Genomic DNA, 19,758 nt, shown 5'->3' on the forward strand with positions numbered 1-19,758 from the left:
TACCGTCGATTAAGAAGATTTCACGATCAAGAAATAAGTAGTATTATCAGAGAGGATATTCCTCTCTGGTATTATGTATCAAAATTTATTAAAATGCATACATATTTTATTTTTATTCAACATTCTTACATTAAGGTACTTAAAACAATTTTAGTTGTACTAATAATACTATTATTTAAATTGTTTAAAATTATTTTTTTTATGATTACATTTATTAAAGAAATGTCAAATTATCAATAAGTTTTAATTAGAAAAATAATTTAGTCCTTTGGTACATAATTTAATTATACAATTTATGACAATCTACGAGTCGGGTTTTCCCATAATTTGGTTGTTTGTTATCACCATTCACTATAGTCAACTCTTTGCTGTCATTCTTCATAATAAACGATTGCATATTTCCTTTTAGTTTTGTATTAGCCATCTTGTTTTTCATTTTCATCGGATAATCAATTTGGATCACGTTTTTCGCTTAATTTGTTGCAAACACCTTCTTTGATATCGCACGATAGTCCGTCGGCGCAAGGACAAAAGATGTAATAGACATCCTTTAATGTCAATTCAGAACCATCTGGATATCCAAGGGTCACGTTAAGCGTTGAAACGTTACCTGGTCTACAAACTTCTCCCTCTTTTTGCATAGCTTTACATTGTGGTAAACTATACCTCATTGGCCCTAGAATTACACGTTGATCACTAACATTCCTTTTTCTTAAACTAATAATTACTTTTGATTAGTTTATTAACATCTTATTGAAAAGCAATAAATACCTATGGTACAACAATAGCCTGGTTGACACTCTGCATTGCTCTGACAACGTATATAATCCGATTTATCAGCTTGCGCGTTGCAGGGACATGTCAATGCGAATAAAAAAACAGAAATCACAAAAATTGGCGTCATCATTGTTATTTTTGCTCGCTGACTCCTGCAACGAAAACGCATCTCCTTTTTTTTTATTATTCACAATAATTTCAATATTATATACAAGCCACATATAATTTAATAAAAATAATTATCTGTAGGATCGACCGTACCTATTATTTTAACGCGATATCTTTTTTCATTCTTCATGCACGATTTAATTTTACAATTTTAGATATTGTTTTGAATGATATATCTTAGGAAGTTACGGAAATAACGTTACATAGGATTGTCTTATATGGAGCTATCTTTGTCAGAATTTCACGATTAGTCACGATAGTCACGCGTTGATCGTAAAGTTAAAATATAGATAGAGGATGCAGTATTCAAAACTGTATTTAATACTTGTCTTAAATTCGATGTTCCAGAGATATCGCATTATGTTATTTGATTACCGCGACCTTCAACTTTCTTTCATTCGTGATAATATGTCACTATAAATTACACAATTTCTGTGAATAGTGTAATAAACTAAATTGTTCACAGCTATCGTGATGTGTCAAGACTCGAAGCATGAAGTTGTGAATGATTTGAAATTAGAAATCAGAATAACAATGGAATTGGAATTCGTTAAATTGCACTCGAGACAATTAAAATATCGTACAAATATATCGGCAATATCGTAAAAATTTCATATAGGGTAAACAGTTACTACAAATACTACTGTACAAGAATTGTATACAATTATAATAGAAAATTTTAATAAGAAAATTAATTTAGTTAAATAGTTGTGTTTAAAATTTCAGTGGATCACAGTGTTTTTACAAAAGTAGTGGACAAAGCAGCAATGGACAAAGTATTTTTTACAAACTTCAAAGATAGCGAGTCTATAATGTTACGTTTACGAATACAATCATTCGTAATCACGTTTAATTAATCTGAAATACTTTTTAATCGCGAACACCAGTTTTTCCTGTTCGCTTTCCTCCTCTTTCGTTTAAAAAAAGAATTGAAAATATTATAAAACTGTATGTAAGTACATATGCGCAAACACTTACGAATCTTGCACGCAGTCTGCAGTCGGCAAACACTTGTTCACATTTGATCGCACAAATCGATGGTCTCTCTTTATATCAGCAGCTTCTCCGCTTCTTTTATTCCTCCAAACGAACGGTTCGCGCGTATTTTTGATCAAAATAAGACTTCCGTTTGACGCGCCCCTACATGTGTCAAATTAATTGCATTATACTGTGAAAATGTATTTTTAAAAGTAATTGTGTGATACAGAGTATTTTATTTTAATATTAAAAAATGGTAACTTATCGATCAAAGTAATTCGACATCATAAAAAAATACGCAATACGTAATTAATTTCTGCGATCTTCTTTTAATAAATTTAATGCGATATGAATCATATAATCGACGTATGTAAATGATAAATTCAACAAAAGATCGTCTATTTATAATTATGTTATTACGTAATCAATTGAATGGAAATTCCAAGACGTAAGATCGCATCAGATCCTGAAAACATACGTAGATCGATAATTGATGGTGTTATTGTTTCGCATTAATACGATGATGTCGATCAGCAAAAGTGCATAAATATTGACAATGTACCATTGACATTTGCTAAAAAAAGATCAAGTTTCGTAAAAAAATATACAAAATTAATCATTCAATTAGCGTTTAATTTGATGTTTTTTAGTTAAATAGAGATACGTGAAACATGTTAGGTACTTGTACGTAAAATTGTTATTTGTACATTGGTATTTATACATAAAACTGCTATTAAGTATTTCCTCATTTTTGATTACTCATTTTCTAGTTTATGTTATCGTGGGACCAGCATTTCCTCCAAACAATTTACATAATTCGTGTTCACCTGCGGGTATTAGTGATTGCACAAGTTCGATTCGGTCCTGACCGATTTGGTAACGTTAATATATTTCGGTGCTCCTCCGCTAGATGTTCTTACTACCGTCGAACACAGACCAAACTGTCCCTTTCTATAGATAGAATAGGTGAAGCTGGAAATAACCTCATATCATATGCAAGGGATTATGATGTTTTCGGTTTTTTGGGGTTACAACTATTTATAAAATGAACTATTCCATTATGTGCCATTTAAAATGGTCGAGTGCACATTAACCTCGTTAAATATAAGATAATTCATTGCTGTGTCTTTCAGCATTAATTAACAATTTACCAAGAAATTGCAAATTCCGTGATGGAACAAATACTTTTGTGAAATCGGTGATTCCACCTTTATTTTCAATTTTCTTCTATTCAATCATGGTAATTTATATGTAATTATACAACATTTAAGAAATATGTAAAGATTTTATATTCAAAATAATTGAATGTTTTAGGCTCTCTTAGGTGCTCAATTAGTTATAACACTGATTATGGTCAGTGTTATCCAAAAAGTAACTCCACATTTTTCTTTGGCAAGATGGATTTTATGTTCTACTGGGTAATTCTTTAAATAATGAGAATATTGACTATATATGATATCTAGAATTAACGAAAGATATTATAACTAATAGGTTGACACGTTACTTGTATCCAACTGATCAACAGCTTAGAACTCTTGCTGGTGTGCCTAAAGAGAAACCCAAGAAAGGTAAACATACTGAGAATGGGAAGGTTGGAGATATTTTTCATGTTCCTAGAAATTTGGATATCACCCTTGAGAGTGCTAAGATAACTACGTTAGATGTAGTGCATTTAAAATATTATACAGAGTGTCAGTGGTTATTGGACTTTTCTATCTATGCTACTGCAGTTTATATCATGACAGAGGTTGGTAATTATACCTTCTTTTCCTCCATACCTGTATTTCCATTGATAATTTGTAGTTGTATTTATTTGCCATTTCACAGATATATAATTATTTATATCCAATCAAAGATGAAATTAATCTAAGCATGCTTTGGTGCTCACTAGTTCTGGGTTTTGCATTGTATCCTTTTTATAGTTGATTTATATTATTATAATAGCACATAGATCTCTTCAAAAAGTATGTTCCTTATTTAATATTTAGTAAAGTGTTACTTTCTCTTTGGGTGCAATACTTTAAGGGAGAGGAGAGTATAGGTGAAAGGTCTACATGTATTGTAACTGGATTTGCTTATCTTCTCATAGCTATGATGGTTCTTATTGTTGATGAAAACAACCTTGAAATTGGATTGGATAAAGCTTATGCAAGTTTCAATCATAGCGCATCTCTTTTTCTAGATAATCAAGGTCTTTCTTCTACGTAAGTTTATAAAATTCATGCATGAATGTTTGTAAATTATCGTATTTTTATTTTATTCAAATAAAGTCATGAAATAACTTTTCTTTCATAGAGGGCCAGCATCAAAAATTGTACTAAAGTTCTTCCTTGCTTTGTGGTGTGGTTTACTTGGTTCTTTGTTTACTTTCCCAGGATTAAGAGTGTCAAGAATGCATTGGGATGCATTGAGGTATTAAAATTAAATAAATCTTTAAATTATGCAATTTAAGAAAAATTATATATTTCAGATATTATAAAGATCAAAAGTTGTTGCTGTTAATAGCAAACATCAGTTATGCTTCTCCACTTTTATTAGTAAGTTTATGGATTAAGCCTGTAAGCAGAGATTACCTTACAGTCAGAATATTTAGTGGTATGAATGGGCCATTGTAAGTTAAGAAATAATGATTACTACAATACACTTATCCATACAAGTTTCTCTTTCTAGATGTATTTTTGCAGGATGACAACTTCGGCTTTTGAGAGTATGAGATTAATTGCAATTATTGTTGCAGTTTTGTTAAAATTTGTATTAATGCCAATGTACTTGCAATCATATCTCAATTTAGCTATGCAACGGTTAGAGAATCAAAAGAAAGAAGCTGGTAGAATTACAAATGTTGATTTGCAGAAAAAGGTATCAAAATTAAGTGATATATAATATTAACACTTAGCCAACCGTGCACGCTACAGTGAGGTATACATTTTCCACCGTGTTCGAACAAGCCAACCTATACGCTGTCCACCGCACATTTTTCCAAGTATGGAGGACTAATATTCATTACTTAAAAAACAAAGAAGTCTAAAAATTATTTAAATGGTCCATTATATTTTACGGTAATGATTTTATTTAACGATTTCATATATTGTTTATACACAACATCAAATTAATAGTATATATTAAAAGTATAAAAAAATATAGGTAAAATTAAAAACATTAAAGATGAGTAAAGATAAATAGCACGAATTGAACGTGAAATTAAAAATTCATAATATATTTTAATTTTTTTTTTACAATGTGGTGTCGTTCGATTATAACTCTATTTAGTTATAACTGATAGTGTAACTTTTTAATTAATTTTAACACCACTAAATTGGTGTATTTTATTATATACTGTACTTTATAAAAGCAGAAAAAGTGGTGCAATTAATTGGGGACAATTCCAGGTAAATAATAACAGATAATAACAAAAAAAAAAGAAAAAGGAAAACGCGTTACAAAAGTCAAAAAGGGAAATCTCTCCGTTCGGTCACGCAGCGATGTACTTTACAGGGGGGAGATCTACTTATTCGGTTGGCTAAGTATTAAGTAAAAGAAAATATAATTGATTACTCGATACGAAATACCTTTCTTATATTTAATTTCAGATTGCGGCGGTATTCTACTATTTGTGCGTTGTGGCTTTGCAGTTTATTGTTCCGATAATCATATGTTTATTTTTTACATTCATGTATAAAACTCTAGGTAATACAGATATCACTAGAATATTATATTAATTGCAATTATGATTTTCTAATTACTTTTATATATCAGGTGGTTATACATGGGAAGGGATTTTAAAAGGACCATCACTTGAAGAATGTCCAGCTGATGAGCCACCAAAATCTTTATCAAACATAATGAATGCCCATGATAATGAAAAAACTGTTGCGCAAACGGCGCAGGATTTTCAACTTGCTCTGAGTTCCTTAAAGCAGGTAACAGTTGCAATGTAGTTCTTGTGTTAATAATGTTAATATGTATACTAAGAATATTTTTTATACAACAGATATTCACTGTGGATGTGTATAGAGGGTTATTAGGTTTAGCAACATGGTGGAGTTGTTTTGCATTGTTTGCAACTACCGCTATGGGTATGTTTTATCAATCATACTTCTGTAATATGTAAAACAAATCTATGGCAGGCAGCATTTGTTGTCACTTCGCACAAATTTATGTCGTTAGTTGGTTTATCAATACTAAGACCATTGGATTATTTAACAAATGTATCTTAAACATGACTTATTTTGAAAATTGTACCTACATTAAGGTACGCACAATACTGGCTGTCTAATGGAAATGTTAATGCTAATTTAAAAAATTTTATAATATGCATAGCAATAAAAATCTTACAATTATAATATGTATAAATGCTATATCGAAATTATAAAATTTAAGATAACTACGTCTTTGCATTGCGATCTTTTTATTGGATACTGTATATAATATATAATATTTATATAAAAATTTAGAACATTTTATCATACTAAGTACTGCAAATTTAAAAAAATGAAAAGGAATTTAAAAGTGTTTTACAATTAAAAATAAGTGAGGCTTCCGAATAAGTACGAGACATAAATGAATCGAATCACTGCCAGTAAAATAACCTATTTAATATTCGACGAACGACTAACTGATTACAATTAATAAATCGTTTGCGTATCAGTTCGTTAGGCTAGATGAAAGTAACTTTCATCAATAATGTTACGATCATAAGCGGATCAAACAGAAATATTTTACTGCCTTGTACGTATTCGCTTTAATAGTATTTAATTAAAATTTTGTATATATTTCTGTACAAAGTGCTCATTAAAATTTTATGTACAAGAATTGATAATTTTATCGTCCATGTTTTGTGATCTCTAATGACCATTAGATAAATTTGAACAAAGTTTTTCTTCCTGTCTCTTTTGTTCTTTACAAACCTAATTATTATATACTGCATGAAATCACTATGTTCTATAAAAGGGAAAACTATATCGAATAATTGTTATTCATGGACTGTGCCATCTCGGTATTTTGGAGAAAGTGTGATTCAATGTATTCAAAATGTGCCGATGCTATGCTACTCACGTATCAACCAGGCTGCTTCCGCGATATATAACTCCCCACAGAGTATCTTAGCGTCAGAATAGCTGCTTGATTTTCGTCAGTGATAATACTATCGTTTATTCTAGTGAAAAACTTTGAAAGTTCTTATAAAACTACAAAATGTTGGTAAGTACCGCTATGTTACTATTTTCATTGTATGTTTTAATAAAAGTTATTATTTTCAGAAATACGTAGTACTTTCTTATATTATGCTTCTTTCGGTATATGCCGAACCACCCATTCAAGGTGTAAAACCAACAAATGTACTTGGCACTTCTGATCAGCATGCATCTTTCAGCTTTATCAGACCGGGTTTAACACAAACAGCCTTCGCTTTTAGTGGCCCTAGCTCTCATCAATCGTTTAGTTCCAGTATTGGAAATCCTCATTTAGCACAGAGGGTTCTTCCAAATGTTGCTAATGCACTTGCTTACAAAAATCCTGGCTTAGGTTTGTAGCACATTCAAAATATTAGATACTTTTAGGAACTAGTTGTAACTGGCATACATTTATCATATCAGGTGTATTTCCGGTTGGTCCTGTCGCACATGGTTATGCAACTGCACCAGTTGCACCCACTTTTGTTTCTCCTGCACCTGCACCGCTACACTATCAAACCTCAGTTGATCCAACTTCTGCACTAGCTTATTATCAACAGTTACAGCAATATCAGCAAGCTCAGTTACATGGTTATCCTGCACCTAATGCGTATCAAGCACAATTAGCGCAATTAATTGCATTACGGCAAGCTCAAGCTCAAGCTCAAGCTCAAGCTCAAGCACAAGCACAAGCACAAGTTCAAGTTCAAGAACATGTGCAAGCACAAGCACAACAAGTAAGAATGATATGCTAAAGCTACATCGAGTCTTACATTGTATAAAATTTAAATATGATTTTTGTTTAATAGTAATCATCTACAGGTACCTGAACAGATTCAGTTGCAACAAGAACAACAACACCAAGCTCAGAATTTATTAGGAATTTCTTATTCCGCAGCACCTTCAGTAGCTCGGGTAAAAGTTTCCGGAAATGGCTATAAATTCGATTTCTAAGATATATAAAATTTCATTTCATATTAGTCGAATTACGTGAATTGAAGTAACTTGAAACATTTCTTTAAGTTTCTATAGTCTTCCTTATTAGCTATTTAATTTCAAGTTGCTTAATTCATATAACTTAATTACTCTGCATAAGGCTTAAGTGCATTGTATGATAAAGATTCCATATTTTATATCTTCATATTTTATTTATTTATTTACAGTGCAAATATGAACATTTTTGTATGTTACAGCAACTAAATAAATTGATCTGAAAATATTCATATCATTTTTATTCCCTGTCCTTTATCTTATTAACCTTATATAGGTCTTATGTATTTTATAGAATTATAATAATTTCATTGAATAGCAAAAGAAAAATTAAACACAAAGGCCCCGGGGGGATTCGAACCCCCGATCTCCTGTTTACTAGACAGGCGCTTTAACCAGCTAAGCCACGGCGCCACGGTTGATGGAATTTCTATCATAAACTGTGATCTCGTTTCTTTTTTAATACAATGAAATATATTTCCATATTGTTTTCTACGAATTATATTTTCCGCTTAAATGTAGGAATATAATAAAATTATAATATAAATAGAAAAAGCATAACAAAATAACATGATGTCACGTTTAGATATAAAATTTACATAGAAAGAGCTCATTTTTATTATTTGTTATTATCATATTTAATTTCATGCAAAAGCAAAAGAGTACTCCTTTTTTGTACAATTACAACGCAGTCGGTAGGACTCGAACCTACGCTCCCAGAGGGAATCTGATTTCTAGTCAGACGCCTTAACCACTCGGCCACGACTGCTTGAGTTTAAACTTATTATATTGCAGAAATCAACATTCAGGATTCAAAATTAAATTTTTCTCCTTTTCTTTTAAAATTTTTCTTTTAAAAGGTAAGAGATATACGCTTTACAAAGCACTATATTTAGTACGTATAATTACAACTACGCTTCCTGATGCTATTTTAAGACGCTCAGCTAATCTTTGACTGTAATACGATACAGTCCATTCTCCATCATGAGAAAGAATGACTTTACTACAAAAATGTTTTGGGTATCGCAAATTCCTTCGACGTTCTTTGTCTATTATTCTGTCTTTCTCTTCTAGAATACTTTAGGGTAGCGAATACTTACCAGATGTCTTCGGAAAAGCATAAATATGCGAAACAGCATGGACAGTCAGATTAGTCTTAGTTCAGGTCTGACGACAGTTTTATAACGAGTCTTATAACAATAACCAGATTCCAGATACTTGAAAGCATCGGTTGAGATTTGGAAAATGAAATAACGCGACGCATGGTTCTCTTTTGGGACATTGCCTTCAGTCGTGCGCGGACTTGAAAGGCCGAAGACTACTGTCGACGAAGAATATTGTAAAATTAATTCTATATAAAAGCAAAATATATCGTACTTTTTTTACAACACTAAAATTTGTTTAAATATTGTTAATAATATAAATATAATTATTGTATTACAATTGCTAAAAAATGAAAAATTCTTTGACCCCGACGTGATTTGAACACGCAACCTTCTGATCTGGAGTCAGACGCGCTACCGTTGCGCCACGGAGTCGTTGGTGTCATCGGTTGCTTCAATACATAATACAATGGGTTATCTTTTATGATATATATACAGAACATTGAATTTTCATATAAAATTGATATAGAAATATAAATGAAATTGAATACGTCATTTTTGAACAATTAATATTGCATATGATATAATAATTTATTTATTTATATGTATCATGCATTAAATAGAATATGATCTAGTATGCACGTTTTGTACAGAACAAATTTGAAGATCATTAATTAAAACATGAATGAAAGCATGAAAACGAAACATGGGAACGAAATATAGTTTTTCTTATATATTTATGAAAAAGAACAAATTCTGTTGAAAATATCTTCAAACAACTCAACCTTTCTGATGTCGTCTTCTTATATGCACATATTAATTCTTAATAAGCACGTGGTTTGTGCTCACATCCCGCATGCAAGCCTCGAATTATCCGAGAAACATATCTACCAGGAAGCTATCATTCTCCCTACGTTGAAAAGAGTTTCGCGCGGGTTGTCTCACAAAGCCCCTCCTAGCATCAGGATATCATGCAGTGATTGCAATGTTACCGGCGCATATGCTGTTACGATATTCCGTCATACCTTGACTTTCGCCCGTGAGGAATTTTTTCAACAGGAACGCATGCAGCCAACAGTAATTTCATGACGCCACCGATAGAAGCGCTAGTGTAAGCATTGAATTGTATATGTGTATACGCAGGTTCTTATATACATATTGAAAGCTTTAACTATGTATGTAGAGGCAAATCCCCCACCAGTGTTCCGAATCACATGTTAATTTTAGGGGAAAGCGTAATAAGATTTGATCCATTCACGAATACCTGCTGGAAGTGTATTGCTACATATTACTCTTATGAAATATAACGAAGAAATGATTAAGATTTACAGAAGAATTTTGTCTGTACGTACACGCACACGTAAGAAACACATTATTAATTCCAATTTTGGGGAAAAACGGTGTCACTGTCCCGTGATTGCACTTTATATCGTTCAGGTAAGGTTAGGACATTGGCACAATGCATTATCAAGCAAAATTCTAAAGCGGTAAGATGCGTATCTACATTGGAGACATATTGGAACCACGAATTTACCAAAATTTCTAACCATACAGGGTTAACGAATCAATAAACAATGAAAAGAAGCTGTGTGACCCAATGAAGTACTGCTACGTCACAGAGGTGCTTAAGGCCCGCTCGGCTCTTCCTCAAAATTGTGTCTTTCCAATCCGCGGCTAACATAATACGCATAGAGGTATCATCCACTGCGTTTGATATCTACCGGAGATCATGCGTTCCTGTTCATGAATCGGTTAAATTGTTGATTATGTCCATTCTACCTACTAACTACAGATTTACTGGAGGATTATAAGTATGAATGTAAATAATTTAATATTCATACAACTCTACATACATGTGTAACTAATGTCCCATACGATAAGTACTTGCGTGACAAATGAACTCGAGCTGGTCTCATGGAGCGATCGCCACTGCACATAATCATAGAGCAGTAAACTATTGCTATCAATAGCAAAAATAACTTATCAACTTTTACACAATTAGTTTGTACAACAATAAATGTAGTTATGTATAAAGATATTTATTGATTATTATTTTGGAAACCAAAAATCAAACTCGAGAACAGAATGCAGCGTGTAATATATGGAAAGAGGAAGCGGGTTAGTCACGCTAAAGTAGCTTCCTCGACTAACATGTTAGCCTAATCTTAGGAGGGGCTAAATGAGACAGCCCGCGCGAATGTCGCTCAACTGTACGAGAGAGGAGAAAGGTGATTCATTCATGTTATCCTAATATTTCACGTCTTGTGTGCGGGATGTGAGCACGCACCGCATTTTGATGTAAAGAAAATGCGTAAGTACTTACATATACGTTATGAAATTCATATAAAAAGTAGTACACGTATATAATTCTAATTTAATAGAGCAAAATTGTCCAAAGAACATAAAAATGGAGTATGAATGGAAATTTTTAAGGAACTTTATTGTAACCAAAAATTTCATTTTATTTCTACGAATAGTTGTTTTATGAGGATTCTAATATATTAATATAACTGTGCGCCTACTTTTTAAATATTTCAAGTAAATTGTTGAAAAGTAGATAAATTTATATTTAAATTCAAAAAAAGAAAAGATAAACGATTTATTGACCCCGACGTGATTTGAACACGCAACCTTCTGATCTGGAGTCAGACGCGCTACCGTTGCGCCACGGAGTCTTTGCTTTGCCTCCCTTTTATTTACTAAAATAACAAGTAAAATATGTATATAACAAAGATCAACATTTTTTTGTATTATATCAAAATTTTTCATGTTGCTAGGCAAAAAATTTTTCATATATAAACGATTTTACAAAGATTTTTACTATTCAAGTAAACAGAGGATTCGGAAGAGATATAGTTTCAAATCTTAAACACACTCCTGCTCGTGCAGCCGAGGAGGACGGACGTGTCTAGACGGTCGTCCTCTCCAGGTATAAGTGAATAGGGAAAAAATGCTTCAAAGTAATAGTGCTGCAAAGTGATAGTGAGGAGGAAATAAAATAGTAATGCAGATACCAACAATAAACATAGCAACAAAGGGAGAAACATATTATATAAAAAACAAACAAATTAAATGGAGACAGAAGAAACAAAAGAACAGCGGGGACAAGAAGAGAGCAATCCAGATTATGAAAGATACTATCAGGACGAAAGCTGGAAGCTAGCGAAGGCTAGCAAAGAACGCAAAACAACTCCAGACATAAGTGCCGTAGGAAACCCAGCTACAGAAAAGCAGCGATGGCTGCAAGAATTACCATTAAGCAACTCCTTCAGCTCACTAACAGAAGAAACAGACGCTGACCCCACAAATAAAACCACAATCCAAACAAATCATATTACAAAACCACCACCAATTTTTGTTGAGGCCCAAATAATAGACCCGCTCATCGATCTACTAAATAATTTAGACGAGAAAAACAACTACACAATAAAGCAAACAAAACTGGAACAAGTAAAAATTCAAACAAACACCTCAAAAACATTTAGGAAAGTTATAAAAGCATTAAAAGAAAAAAAATGCTATTTACCACACGTATCAGCTAAAAATTGAAAGGAGCTATAAAATCGTCATAAGAGGATTGCATCCTAAAACGAACTTACATAGACTAAGCGATGAGTTAGCTAAAATTGGTCATCAAACAAGAACAATAAACAATATAACAAGATTCGACACAAAGCAACCATTACCACTATTCTTAATAGAACTGGAACCCAGAAACAACAACAAGGAAATATATGATATCAAACAAATACTAAACACAATAGTAACAGTGGAACCACCACGACACAAAAAAGATATACCTCAATGCATGCGGTGTCAACAATACGGACACACTAAAAATTATTGCAACAGAAGCCCAGCTTGCGTCAAGTGCGCAAAAAACCACTTAACTATACACTGCCCATATTCTGGAAAAATAGAAGAAGTTAAATGCTATAACTGTAACGGAAACCACCCAGCCAGCTATAAATGTGAAGTCAGAAAACAATTACAACGTAAACTGTTCCCGCCCCTACGAAGCAGGACAATCACTAACACACAAGCCCAACAGGACAGCACAAAACCCGAAATAATACCAAATACAGAGCAAGCAACAAACACCAAACCCATCAGCACCAACACCATTGGTGGTCTAAGCTACGCTCAAGTAACCAGCCAATCGACACATACAGACAACCAATACCACAGCAATAGTAACAATGACACTGCAGAAATCAAAGAACTGCTCAAACAATCCATAAAGAACACCGAAATGCTAACCAGAATGATAAGCGAACAAAACGCAGTACTCAAACAGCAAACCCAACAAATCACAGTCATGCTACAACTAATTACAAACGTGCTAAGCAAAAAATAAAAACGGACACTCTAAAAATAGCAGCCTGGAACTCAAACGGCCTACAGCAACGGGCCCTCGAAACTAAAACATTCATATACAATAATAATATAGACATACTACTTGTCTCAGAAACACACTTCACTACAAAAAGCTACTTGAAAATACCATACTACACCATATATGATACCAAACACCCCTCAGGAAAAGCTCACGGAGGGACAGCAGTGATAGTCAGAAACGATATCAAACATTATCTACACAGCCAAGTTAACAAAGAATATTTACAAGCAACCACTGTTACAGTTCAAACTAGCAGCAACTACTTCCAGTTGTCAGCAGTATATGTGCCTCCGCGACACAAAATAACAACACAAATGTGGGAAGAATACTTCCAGGACCTAGGGGACAAGTACATCGCAGCGGGAGACTACAACTCAAAGCACACGCTTTGGGGGTCAAGAAACATTACACCTCGAGGCAGAACACTGGAAAAATACATTAGAAATAATAACCTCAATATATTATCCACAGGAACACCGACACATTGGCCGACTGACCTGAACAAAAAACCAGATCTTCTGGACTTTGCAGTTACAAGGGGACTAAACACAAATAAACTAAAAATAATACCCAACCTCGAGCTCAGCTCCGATCATACACCCATAATAATTGAATACAGAAACAAACCAATACACTATAGCAAACCAGAAACACTATGCAATAAAACCACCAAATGGCAAACTTTCAAAGAAATAATAGAAAGCAAAATAAACTGCAACATCCCGTTAAAAACTCCTGAACACATAGAACAGGCAGTAGCAACATTGACAGCAACTATTCAAGAAGCAGCAAGGACAACCACTACACCCGAACCAACCAGCAGACAAACAATAACAATCCCGCAAGAAATACTCGACAAAATCAAAGAAAAAAGAAAAGCAAAAGCAAAATGGCAAAAATACAGAACCCGAGAAAACAAAAAACACTTAAACAAACTTGCAAAGGAAATAAAAAACAAAATAAAGGAGCACAACGATAACGAATTCGCAAAGTTCATAGGGACATTCTCCACACACGAGAACACCAACTATTTACTATGGAAAGCCACGAAAAAAATAAGGAAGCCAATAATACCTGTCCCGGCAATCAGAAAAGCAGATAACACATGGGCAAGAAGCAACGAAGAACAAGCTGAAGAATTCTCCAACCACCTCTGCAACACATTCACACCACACATTATCAACAACAGCAACCTCAAAAGTCATACGGAGGAGGATCCACAAACCACTACTACCACAGCCGACAAGGAATACACCATACCTAAAACATCGGCACAAGAAATTAGAAACATAATTGATAAAACAAAAAACAACAAAGCGCCAGGAATCGACCTAATCAATGGTAAAATCTTGAAAAACCTTCCGCCAAAAGCAATAAGACTAATGACAATAATATTCAATGCAATTCTAAGAATTCAATACTTCCCCAAACCATGGAAATTAGCACAGATCAAAATGTTACATAAACCAGGCAAAGACCCGCACCAAACTGCATCTTACAGACCAATATCACTGCTTCCAGTATTTTCCAAAATACCGGAAAAAATAATATATTGCCGGATAAAAACAATAATAGAGACAAAAAAACTAATACCGGATCACCAATTTGGTTTCAGAAACAAACACTCCACGATAGAGCAAATGCACAGGCTTATAAACGAAATAATAGTAGCACTAGAAAACAAGGAATACTGCACAGCCCTCTTTATAGACATAGAGAAAGCATTCGATAAAATTAACCATGAAAGTCTACTACAAATAATTAGGAAACAATTCGCGGAGCAAATACACCTGAGGTGATGTGCGTGATAGGTATAGAAGAATCACTCGGTATTGTTAAACAATAACTGTTTATTTGCTTGTGTCCGTGGTATACACTAGCGTGCCGAAAGCCCGGTACAATTATCGGTTCAAGATTACAAGTTCAAGCTCGGCGCGATACTTTACGCGGTGGTTCAAGTCGAGACGATTGCACAGATGTCGAGGAATTCAGATTCGCTATTACGTACGACTGCGGACGAGCAATTCAGATAGGCGTCTTCCAACTTGCCTCGCGACTCGCCATAGAACAGAATGAATTTGTGTCGCGATGATGCTCCTTAGGAAAACTGTGTTTGGGTGTGTCTAAGGATACGGGATCATCGGATTCGTTGAGAAAAGTGTTAGTTCAGAGAGTGAGGGAAATGGACGTCGTTGTTAATTGGCTAAATCGTGAGTTGGTTGTTGGAAAGGGATGACAACTGCCCTTGAGAGAAAGTTGCTAGCGAGGAGCGTCGTACGTGAGGAAAAGCAGATTTCCCGTAGTGGGTGGTATGTGTAGGGACTATTGAGACAAAGACTATTTGTTCCTTTAGAGAATCTTAGCTGCATGAATCCTAAGATTTATAGCGGATCCTTAGGCTCGCTGTAAATATTCGGAGAGAGTGTATCGACATCTGGCAATCATCTGTTCGAAAGGTAGAGTTCTTGTGTAGCGAGGCACGAGACAGAAACCGTTGGGAAGTTTGCTGTCGAGTGCTGCTATACACCAATTAATAAAATCCCACCTAAGCAGCAGAACCTTCGTAATAAAAATCAAGGACACATATTCTCAAGTTAAAGACATCAAGGCCGGGGTACCACAAGGAAGCGTCCTAGGCCCAATACTATACACATTATACACGGCAAACATACCAACAACTACCAACAGCACAGTATTGACATTCGCGGACGACACGGCTATACTAGTCAGGCATACTAACCCAGAAACGGCAGTCAAAATACTACAAGAACATATCATAAAAATAGAAAATTGGCTACAAGAAAAACAAATAAAAGCAAACCCCAATAAATGCAACCATATTACATTCACGCTACGAAAAAAGATACCACCAAACATCCTATTGAACGGTACGCATATAACACAAACAAAGCATGTCAAATACCTAGGACTCCACTTAGATACACAACTCACATGAAAACTACATATCAAATCAATAGTAGAAAAAATACAGAAAACAAGGAGACAAATGCATTGGCTAACAAGCCGAAAATCCAAATTAAGCATAGAAAATAAATTAAAAATATATAAAACGATCATAAAACCAATCTGGAAGTACGGAATACCATTATGGGGGACGGCAGCAATGAGCCATATAAACAAAATAGAGGTAATACAGGCTAAAATCCGTAGAACAATAGTAAACGGACTTTGGTACGTCAGAAACGAAGATATACGGAGGGACCTGGGAATCCCAACGGTCAAGGAAGAAATTAGCAGATACTCAGAAAAATACAAATCAAGAATAGCAACACACCCAAACCGGCTAGCTGCGGAAACGTACAAATCCATAAACATGGACAGAAGACTAAAAAGGAAGCACCCAGCAGACCTTATAAAGGACATAATCTAGCAAACACGAGGATGGTACCCCGCTGGGGGTAGCCACCAACATGCTAATTTAACTGTTAAAAAATTCCACCAAATGTCCAAATTGGACAAATTGTGAATTTCAATAAATAAAAAAAAAAAAAAAATCGAGATCAGTTTAGCTTGGCGCTATTCAGCTGTGGAACACTTTTATTACAGATGAATATGGACTACGTGTGACCTGTGAAAGTGCAAGTGAGGATGAGTTTGCCTAAAAAAATTGTTAACAAACAGAATAACTATTAATATCACAATCTTGTATATTTACTTTGAACATATCAAATAAGTTAAGTGTTTAAGATTTTTTTTTTTTATTTATTTATTGAAATTCACAATTTGTCCAATTTGGACATTTGGTGGAATTTTTTAACAGTTAAATTAGGAGGTTGTCACCGTCCAGCTTTCTTCCTGGTGTATTGGTATGTTTTCCTCCCCGTCGAATTGTGTTGTTTCCATAATATCGTCTTTTTTCTCTACATATGTAGAGTCTGTAGCTTTATTTATGAAATATGTTTCTCCTGAATTAACTATTTTTATTGGTGGAATCTGCATGATTCCACGTTTTGTCGATGGGCGTTTACTTTGTCCCTTTCTCTTCCCTCTTGCCGCACTTTCACTGGAGCACTGTTTCGCACGTCCGTTTAGGTCGCCTGCCCAGGCGGAACTGAACTGATCTCGATGACTATTAAAATTAACTGTTGCTCGAGTAATCTTTAATTAACTTCAGCATAAATAATTAAATTATGTTATAAAATTTGGTAAATCCCTATTTATCTAATTACACAGAGAAAATTTTTTGTACATTTTTCTTGATTATACTTGGTATTAATATATTGTTCGGAATTTTGAATGTTTCATTTATGGCTCGTACGGTCCCTATCTCTTCTTTAGAAAATTCTGAATTATATCCCTAGCTGTAAACTTAATGACTCTGAGGTCAGGTAACAAATTCCTGGAAAAACCCGAGCCGGGAAGGCACGAAGGGCAGACAAAACCCAATGGCTGGTAGGGAGAATCAGCAACGTAGGAGGACAGTTCCTACCACAAGATCCTACCACCGCCGTGTTCATAACATCACACGTTACTTTTATACAAGTGCAAATACAGTTCTAGATTAATCTAACACTCGATCTATTAAACCTCCTCCACCTTGAGCGTTAATTCATTCGAGATACGCGATATTGACCGATCGGTTTGACCTGACCGGTTGTTCTTTAGTCGAGGATTTGCAACATATATTAACATATATTGACGTAATAAGTGTTTTATAGCGAAATTTGACTTATTGGTGTAGATTTTTGAATAACATAGTCTTTTATATATACAATTACTGTGAGAGTCATTTGAATATTAGTTCTTAATAAATGATGTCTTAGTTAATAAATATTTCAGTAAGAAACAGCCTTACAAAATGTTAAACAATATATAATGCAATAATTAAATATAATAAAAATATGTGAGGGCTGTCATTTTTAGGAAAAGTATAGAGGGTTTATGTATACAACTTCTGTTAAATTATATTCTACGCGCATAAATACAACAAATGGTGGTATTGAAGCTTTTGTATCTATTCATTGGGTGTGGCTTGTGGTGGCATCTTCAGAATGAAACATTTATTAGGCTATCATATTATTCAGAAGCATTGTCACATCCTAGTCACATCGGTAAAATAGACTCCGTGTGACATAAAAGATAAGCGGCCATCTTTCTATCTGGAGTAAGAAAGTACATGAGAGAAATCATAGGTGTCGCTGACTGTGATGAAGAGGAGATAACCTCCTTCTAATACATACTTTCCTAATAGGTGTGAACCACGGCGCCGCGTGCCGACGCAACCCATTGGACCTTCAAGGGAGTTGCTACCACCGTCTTCTTCATTAATTACGCGTTGTTGATTTATGAAGGTTGGTCGAAATACAATCCACGAACTTATCACATGTTAAAGTATTACAAAAGAAGGCAAAAATAAATGGCAGCGGTGGGATTCGAACCCACGCCTCCGAAGAGACTGGTGCCTTAAACCAGCGCCTTAGACCGCTCGGCCACGCTACCAGTGATGACTACACTTCTCACGTAGATACCATAAACAGTCTTAATAACCTTCTTAAAACAAAGTCATGTTTTATATACAATACAAGTTATTGTCATGTTTCCGTGGCTGGTCTTCATTCGGCACTCTAAACCTGTTAATTTTTGTTATAACACATGACAGTCTTTAACAAGAAGAATTCATGAATACTAATTCTAAGGAGATCATTATTTTAAAGGTTATACGTGCCTTACTTTTTACTTTTAAATTACTTTTAAAGTTGGCGTATATTATACAATTAACTTAGACATACATACATACATGTTTTATGATTTATATGCATCGTTAGGAGTTCGATTAACAGAATGGATTTTGGTTTAGGTTAGGTTTAATTTATATTATAATATATTGTAGTATCCAAATAAATTATGCGTGAACTTTATATGCTTCTAAAATAATGATCTTCGTGTTTTAAAACTGGAATTTGTCCACTCTATCTGTCAAAAACTATCATATGAGAAAGAAATAGGTTACAAAATTGATGTGACACAAATCAAACTTCGACCTTTCTCATTATTTGTTTAATGATCAATTATCATTGCTTACAGAGATGTATGAAAAGTATCTCCAAAGAGAAGTATTTCTATGGAGAATTAGAAAAGTCTGTTAAATTGCTTTCAGTTAGTAGAAATATCATGTTCACGTGATTCTTTTAAGAATGCTTTCCAAAAGATA

General features: G+C 34.0%; 3 protein-coding genes, 3 long non-coding RNA genes and 5 other non-coding genes across 14 annotated transcripts; 3 read left to right on the plus strand and 8 right to left on the minus strand.

The window, feature by feature from the left end:
- Positions 1–88: 88 nt before the first annotated feature.
- On the minus strand, positions 89–2,701 carry LOC125386473. 2 transcript variants are annotated; one of them, XM_048412979.1, is made up of 5 exons: positions 2,683–2,701; positions 2,344–2,389; positions 1,924–2,085; positions 772–929; positions 89–676 (listed from the first exon to the last, which is right to left on the minus strand). In XM_048412979.1, the coding sequence occupies exons 1-5, from the start codon at positions 2,684–2,686 to the stop codon at positions 450–452; spliced, it is 597 nt and encodes a 198-aa protein (XP_048268936.1). In that variant the 5' UTR covers positions 2,687–2,701; the 3' UTR covers positions 89–449. The 2 variants fall into 2 exon arrangements, with proteins under 2 accessions (XP_048268936.1, XP_048268937.1); XM_048412980.1 differs by lacking the exons at positions 2,344–2,389; positions 2,683–2,701 and adding an exon at positions 2,189–2,319 and having other exon boundaries at positions 1,924–2,091.
- A 135-nt stretch (positions 2,702–2,836) lies between these two features.
- On the plus strand, positions 2,837–6,735 carry LOC100646040 (transmembrane protein 161B). Of its 2 annotated transcripts, none has more exons than XM_020866811.2 (11): positions 2,837–3,163; positions 3,238–3,341; positions 3,415–3,670; positions 3,727–3,830; positions 3,912–4,127; positions 4,219–4,335; positions 4,394–4,534; positions 4,608–4,782; positions 5,514–5,610; positions 5,680–5,843; positions 5,915–6,735. In XM_020866811.2, the coding sequence occupies exons 1-11, from the start codon at positions 3,161–3,163 to the stop codon at positions 6,032–6,034; spliced, it is 1,497 nt and encodes a 498-aa protein (XP_020722470.1). In that variant the 5' UTR covers positions 2,837–3,160; the 3' UTR covers positions 6,035–6,735. The 2 variants fall into 2 exon arrangements, with proteins under 2 accessions (XP_020722470.1, XP_012172406.1); XM_012317016.3 differs by having other exon boundaries at positions 3,751–3,830.
- Positions 6,736–6,859: 124 nt separating this feature from the next.
- LOC105666556 (general transcriptional corepressor CYC8) lies at positions 6,860–8,266 on the plus strand. Of its 2 annotated transcripts, none has more exons than XM_012317017.3 (4): positions 6,860–7,122; positions 7,182–7,446; positions 7,518–7,831; positions 7,917–8,266. In XM_012317017.3, exons 1-4 carry the CDS (start codon positions 7,117–7,119, stop codon positions 8,046–8,048), a joined length of 717 nt encoding a protein of 238 aa, XP_012172407.2. In that variant the 5' UTR covers positions 6,860–7,116; the 3' UTR covers positions 8,049–8,266. The 2 variants fall into 2 exon arrangements, with proteins under 2 accessions (XP_012172407.2, XP_020722474.2); XM_020866815.2 differs by having other exon boundaries at positions 7,904–8,032.
- A 158-nt stretch (positions 8,267–8,424) lies between these two features.
- Positions 8,425–8,498, minus strand: TRNAT-AGU. Its single transcript has one exon. It is a non-coding gene; the product is annotated as a tRNA-Thr (tRNA).
- A 273-nt stretch (positions 8,499–8,771) lies between these two features.
- TRNAS-AGA lies at positions 8,772–8,853 on the minus strand. The gene has a single exon. It is a non-coding gene; the product is annotated as a tRNA-Ser (tRNA).
- Positions 8,854–9,550: 697 nt separating this feature from the next.
- Positions 9,551–9,622, minus strand: TRNAW-CCA. Its single transcript has one exon. It is a non-coding gene; the product is annotated as a tRNA-Trp (tRNA).
- A 181-nt stretch (positions 9,623–9,803) lies between these two features.
- Positions 9,804–10,744, minus strand: LOC125386369. Its single transcript, XR_007226437.1, has 3 exons — positions 10,540–10,744; positions 10,213–10,454; positions 9,804–10,142 (listed from the first exon to the last, which is right to left on the minus strand). It is a non-coding gene; the product is annotated as an uncharacterized LOC125386369 (long non-coding RNA).
- Positions 10,281–11,225, plus strand: LOC125386368. The gene is made up of 3 exons (XR_007226436.1): positions 10,281–10,298; positions 10,415–10,624; positions 10,742–11,225. It is a non-coding gene; the product is annotated as an uncharacterized LOC125386368 (long non-coding RNA).
- Positions 11,226–11,790: 565 nt separating this feature from the next.
- Positions 11,791–11,862, minus strand: TRNAW-CCA. Its single transcript has one exon. It is a non-coding gene; the product is annotated as a tRNA-Trp (tRNA).
- Positions 11,863–18,462: 6,600 nt separating this feature from the next.
- On the minus strand, positions 18,463–19,725 carry LOC125386381. The gene is made up of 2 exons (XR_007226462.1): positions 18,788–19,725; positions 18,463–18,706 (listed from the first exon to the last, which is right to left on the minus strand). It is a non-coding gene; the product is annotated as an uncharacterized LOC125386381 (long non-coding RNA).
- Positions 18,965–19,046, minus strand: TRNAL-AAG. Its single transcript has one exon. It is a non-coding gene; the product is annotated as a tRNA-Leu (tRNA).
- Positions 19,726–19,758: the final 33 nt, after the last annotated feature.

The sequence above is a fragment of the Bombus terrestris genome, chromosome 15 (genome assembly GCF_910591885.1).
Source record: "Bombus terrestris chromosome 15, iyBomTerr1.2, whole genome shotgun sequence".
NCBI lineage: Eukaryota > Metazoa > Arthropoda > Insecta > Hymenoptera > Apidae > Bombus > Bombus terrestris.

Excerpts from the sequence above, each read along its gene's own strand:
- LOC125386473 (XM_048412979.1), bottom strand. Across the intron at positions 930-1,923 it reads GCAGACTGCGTGCAAGATTC|GAGTCAGCGAGCAAAAATAA; the intron begins GTAAGTGTTTGC and ends TTTTCGTTGCAG. Across the intron at positions 677-771 it reads AGGCTATTGTTGTACCATAG|GGCCAATGAGGTATAGTTTA; the intron begins GTATTTATTGCT and ends GTGTAATTCTAG.
- LOC100646040 (XM_020866811.2), top strand. Across the intron at positions 3,342-3,414 it reads TGGATTTTATGTTCTACTGG|GTTGACACGTTACTTGTATC; the intron begins GTAATTCTTTAA and ends TATAACTAATAG. Across the intron at positions 3,671-3,726 it reads CAGTTTATATCATGACAGAG|TTGTATTTATTTGCCATTTC; the intron begins GTTGGTAATTAT and ends GATAATTTGTAG.
- LOC105666556 (XM_012317017.3), top strand. Across the intron at positions 7,447-7,517 it reads TTACAAAAATCCTGGCTTAG|GTGTATTTCCGGTTGGTCCT; the intron begins GTTTGTAGCACA and ends TTATCATATCAG. Across the intron at positions 7,832-7,916 it reads TGCAAGCACAAGCACAACAA|GTACCTGAACAGATTCAGTT; the intron begins GTAAGAATGATA and ends AATCATCTACAG.